The sequence below is a fragment of the Coregonus clupeaformis genome, chromosome 11 (assembly GCF_020615455.1).
Source record: "Coregonus clupeaformis isolate EN_2021a chromosome 11, ASM2061545v1, whole genome shotgun sequence".
Classification (NCBI taxonomy): domain Eukaryota; kingdom Metazoa; phylum Chordata; class Actinopteri; order Salmoniformes; family Salmonidae; genus Coregonus; species Coregonus clupeaformis.
Genome location: NC_059202.1, coordinates 13374598 through 13379838, shown reverse-complemented (window position 1 = coordinate 13379838; position 5241 = coordinate 13374598). Strand labels below are relative to the sequence as shown.

Genomic DNA, 5241 nt, shown 5'->3' with positions numbered 1-5241 from the left:
ATTCGATAATTGAAGATAGTTTAGCTAATGAGAATATGAAATGTGAGGAGTCCATGGTTAAAAGAAAAGAGAAAACCTTGCATATTATAGCCAACACTTAAACAATGTAACTGTTATTTTAACGGCATACAGGAATCATAGTAAGTATTATATGTGTGTAAAAAAAAAAAGGTAGCCTACATTGTACAACAGATTAGGAATTTGTAGTGAAATGTTTTCTACAAGATGCGCGTCTCTAACTACCGTAGTTATCCAAAATGAGGACCATGGACAGCGACGCGCTATAGCCTATTCTAATGGTACGATCTATTCGACAGATAATGCACGTTAGGTAGCCTACCCGAAGAAGACACATCTTAGTTGTCATTGAGTCTAGTAAGTAAAAAATATCAGAACATTACATAGATGCTTTTGCTGAAAACACGTTAGCCAACTCTTCAACTCTTCTAGGATGATTAACGCTTATGGTGACGATGTTTTCTTATACAACCATATGATTATCTCTATATATCATGTTATATATTATTGGTCTTTTATAATCGAAAAGTTAAACTAATTAATGTATATGCTTGGATCTGGGATTGATTGGTCAATTACAGAGCAACAATAAAATTACAGAACAACAACAACAAAATAACATTAAAATATTGAACACTAAGCTATTGTTGTCCAACTACATCTAACAAGCAATACATTCAAGATAAATGGCTTGATTAAAACACAGCACATTTAGCCTAAATATAGCCTATAATGCACATTCTTCCATCTAATTTATGTTTTACACAGGGAGATGGAAGCTTACAGAAGATACATGTGACAAGGTTAGGACCCTGTTCACAAAGTATATTTTTTTCGTTGCCACTATCACAGTTTACTGTGTTGACAATAAAGTTACCTAAATAGGTATAATGTTCCTTCCACAATTGCTATACCTGTTCATATCTTCATAAGAGTGTTTTTTAGAACACAGACTGCCTCCTGGTGGTAGTCTTGGGAGAGGCTTGTAAAGTATCCATTGTGCTTGTCTCTTTGTGATAATACTAGATGGATGAATCAGTAAGCAGACCTATATATTAAACAAAATATAATGCAATAAATCAATGCTTTGTTTGAAGGGCTGCAGGTTGTGACTGCCTTTCACCACTGAGGGAGGGAGCTTTCTGTGGTTGTCTTGGTGATGATGGCAGACATACTGGAGCTGCGGACAGACGGGAACTCACTCCTGAAGGCGGTGTGGCTCCGACGCCTGCGGCTCACCAGGCTCCTGCTGGATGGGGGTGCCTACATCAATGAGAGCAACGAGCGAGGAGAAACACCGCTCATGGTCGCCTGCATGTCCAAACACAGCGACCCACAGAGCGTCAGTAAGGCAAAGCTGGTTAAGTACCTACTGGATAACAAGGCTGATCCCAACATCCAGGATAAAGCAGGCCGGACAGCCCTGATGCACGCCTGCAGCCAGAGGGCGGGACATGAGGTGGTGTCTCACCTGTTGACCAATGGGGCAGACCCAAGTCTGGAAGACAGGAGCGGGGCCTCTGCTCTGGTCTATGCCGTCAACACAGATGATAAGGAGACCCTAAAGGTTCTCCTAGACGCATGTAAAGCCAAGGGCAAAGAGGTCATCATTATCACCACAGACAAGTCACCTTCTGGCACCAAAACCACCAAGCAGTACCTTAATGTCCCCCCTTCCCCAGAGCTAGAGGATAGGTGCTCCCCGACATTCTGCACCACTCCCTCTGACATTGAGCTCAACACCTCCCCCTCACCTAACTCAGCCGAGCAGCACAACACTAGCTTCAGTTTCCAGACAAAGTTGAAAACATTGTCCAGCAAAGCAGCAAAGCTTCCCAACGGGCCAACTTCTCCCACACTGCGACCAGCCAACCCCAAGCGTGCTCGTTTACCCCAGCTGAAGCGTCTGCAGTCGGAGCCCTGGGGGCTGATCGCTCCCTCCATCCTCGCTCCAGCTGCGGCCCATGAGGAGAGTAAGAGACCCACCTCTGATGAGGACGTCGTCACAGGCATCAATGGACTTTCTCTATCCAAGAGATCGACTCTGTCTCGACAAAACAGTGTGGATGGCAAGGATGTGTTGTTCCCACAAATTTCGTCCTCATTATCTGTCCCTCCAATTTCCAAATCGGCATATGAGAGGTCTCTGTGTCAGCAGCACCAGCCCCTAGCCCGGCGTAGCACCGTCCCTGCAGAGCAGGACAGTAGTAGTAGTAACAGTGGGCCAGCCAGTTTGAGAGACACGGTCTACAGGAGATGGCTGGGCACTGACCACTATGACTCAGACTCCCAGCTGTACTCAGATTCTGGCATGATGGACTCTCCTAAGGTTCCTCTAGAAAGGAAGAAACTCAACGCGTCTCCATTAGCCATGCTGACCAACTCCAGGGAGTCCCTAGACACTAACAGCAGCACGTCATCTCCTAGCACAGCACGAAGGCGCGCACCAGGCCTCCTGGAGAGGCGAGGCTCGGGGACTCTGCTGCTGGATTACATTTCCCATACCCGGCCTGGCCATCTACCCCCCCTGAACTTCAACCCAAACCCTCCTATCCCTGACATTGGAGCCAGCAGCAAGCCCTCGTCCCCTCTTGCCTCAGGTTTCAGATCAATAGCTCCAGTAGCAGCAAACTCACCAAATAGAGGCCAGCTCAAGTCAAACAAGAAACTTGTAAGGAGGCACTCTATGCAAGTGGAGCAAATGAAACAACTCTCTGCTTTTGAGGAGCTGTAGTGGGACTCATTGTTTGTAGATGTAGCAATGTTCCCCACATAAAAAAAAGGGTAACTTTCTAAAGGAAATGTCCTGATTTTGTAGCAAAAATTGAATTTCAATGTTTCCTCTTAGAAAACCAGTGGAACAAGAATATATCTTGCTTATACAGTTGTAAATGTTATGAATGCTCTTAGAATATCAGCAAAACATATTCAACATTACAGGTTAGACACTAGCAACATCTAAAGGAAACAACTGATGGCTGAGAGATTCAAAAGCATTACATTTCTAGACATTTGAAAATCACAAAAACTATTTGAATGTAAGCATATGAATAATAATCTTTGTTAGCCCATCAAGTCCTTTAGATGTGCAATCCTAAGAACAAATACAGTAGGAGGTACATGTGTAGCCAACAAGCCATCTGGTTGTGTAGAATTATGTTATTAATGCAACATGCAGATGGGCTTACTAGAAATCCCAAAAAAGTGTTCTTTTTTGTATGTTGTAGCTCTAGTATGACAGGGAACTTGATTGTTTTGTAGCAAACTTGTTTACAGTGCCTTCAAGACACATTATTGGAAAAGAGGGTGGATCAAAAAGTTATTTATAAGTCACAATGCAACCAAAAGGTGTTTTGTTTTAGTGCCGTTGGTTTCCTGCCCAATATGAAAGGCGCAGAAAACACACAAATCATATGACTTATATGCCTTAAGTACAATTAAAGAGATTATGTAAATCAGCACTTTATTATCGTAAATTCTAAATTGCCCAAGAGAAAAATAAATGTTGTTTCTCCAAATGTTTTGTAGATATAGAAGGGCATGTATTTTCATACATTAGTTCCATGACAAGACAACATATTATCTGTACACAACAAACGTAAATACAGACTTTAGTGGTTGTTACTCTAGAATATAATTTACACTTATGGCAATTGAAGTAAAAGTTCATACAGCTTCCATGTAACTTAACTGTGAGACATTCCTTCTGTTTAAACGTTAACATATTTCGATGCATAGTATTTTTGTATGTAGTTTGCTGTATATTCTAAATAAATGTCTCTAAAGCATTTGTCATTCAACAGTTTCTTACCGAATGCAATGAGGTTTGGATGCATTTCACTTACAGTTCATCATCATCAGATGTTAATATGTGTCGACTGCTGTGTATAGTTTCATTCTAAAGGTTAGGCCAGTCCTGGTGGTAATCAGATCCATCATGCCAGACCCAACCATGGAGGCACTCAGGTTCCACAGCTTCTTGGCAGCTGCATCATCCAGGCCCTGAGGGGCCACAGTTTTTGAGGTGCAGTCATTTTAGCCAGCATAGAAAAAAAGTCAGCTGCAGTGTCTATCCTGACCGCTATCCACCATTCATAGTGACAATAGTGGAAGGTGGATTGTTCGTCCAGATCTGCAATAGGCTAACTAGCAATCATACCACACATAAAATCCTTCAAAGCTGCAACAATTTGCAATAGAAATCCAAGAACAAAGACGAATAGCTGATAGGCAGCAGAGAGGCCAGGTGCGTCATTGCACATGAAAGAACAATGAAAACATGAGACACAGAGCTCAAAAAGCTCCCTTATTGATCTTGTTTATGGACAATACAATTATCCTACCTAAACTAGCCTACAGCACCACAATGCAATGAATAATTGCATTATTATTTTCAAGTGAGTGCAAAATTCTACTTTAGGCTGCAGTGAAAATCTCATTTGAAAATTGGTGCAAAAGCCCTGTGATTTGAATGTTTCATTCCGTTTGGATGAGTTGTGGGTCTACTCTCCACAGTTTGTAATATCTAGAAAGGGACAGTAGCAGGCCAGTCTGGCTGTATGTTTACTTCTGATACTGAGATGCGCTGTCTGTTGTGGATCATCATTCTCCCAAGTCGTCCTTTAATAATGTGGCCAAATATGCTCCAAGCAGGCCCAGTTATTCAGGAAAGCCTAACGCACGCTCTGCTTCCTCTCCAATCCGATTGGCTATTCCTCTCACACCTAGAGCCTAATGCTTCAATATAGCCTAAATATTTGTCATTTCACTTCTAAAATGTATTACATTTTATAAGTGGCATAAACACAACTAGTCACAATGTTTTAATCTGATTAGGTTACTTAAAAAGTCTCCTGTAGTCTACCTGCGCACGTTCATCCAAAATATAATTCCAGCATCCAAACTGTGAAGCGGCCATTTGATGAATGGAGAGACATCAAAAAATTGAATGATATTCAGAGATTGTCAAGCAAAGCCTTCAATACTGGGTAAGCCTACAATGTAGGGGGGGGATGTATTTTCTGTTTGTCGGGATTGACATAGTCTATTTGATTGTGTTGTTAATGTCTTAATCGAAATTACGGATTGCCTCTTATCTGCTCGTCATCCCCTTATGCCATAGTTTGTACATCTCAATTGTCAGTAGAAATTACATTTGTTTAAGCAAGTCAGCCATATCAGCTATGTTTTTTTTAAAGTCAGTAAATGAGGCTGAATGAACTG

The 5241-nt window shown here is 41.8% G+C and overlaps 1 protein-coding gene across 1 annotated transcript; it reads left to right on the top strand.

Annotated features, from left to right (window-relative positions):
* Positions 1–1123: 1123 nt before the first annotated feature.
* LOC121577266 (ankyrin repeat domain-containing protein 34C-like) lies at positions 1124–3707 on the top strand. Its single transcript, XM_041891030.1, has one exon. The coding sequence runs from the start codon at positions 1178–1180 to the stop codon at positions 2750–2752; it is 1575 nt and encodes a 524-aa protein (XP_041746964.1). The 5' UTR covers positions 1124–1177; the 3' UTR covers positions 2753–3707.
* The last annotated feature ends 1534 nt before the right edge of the window (positions 3708–5241 follow it).

Bases quoted from the DNA above. Each gene is read 5' to 3' on its own strand.
- LOC121577266 (XM_041891030.1), top strand. From the start codon at position 1,178: ATGATGGCAGACATACTGGAGCTGCGGACAGACGGGAACTCACTCCTG.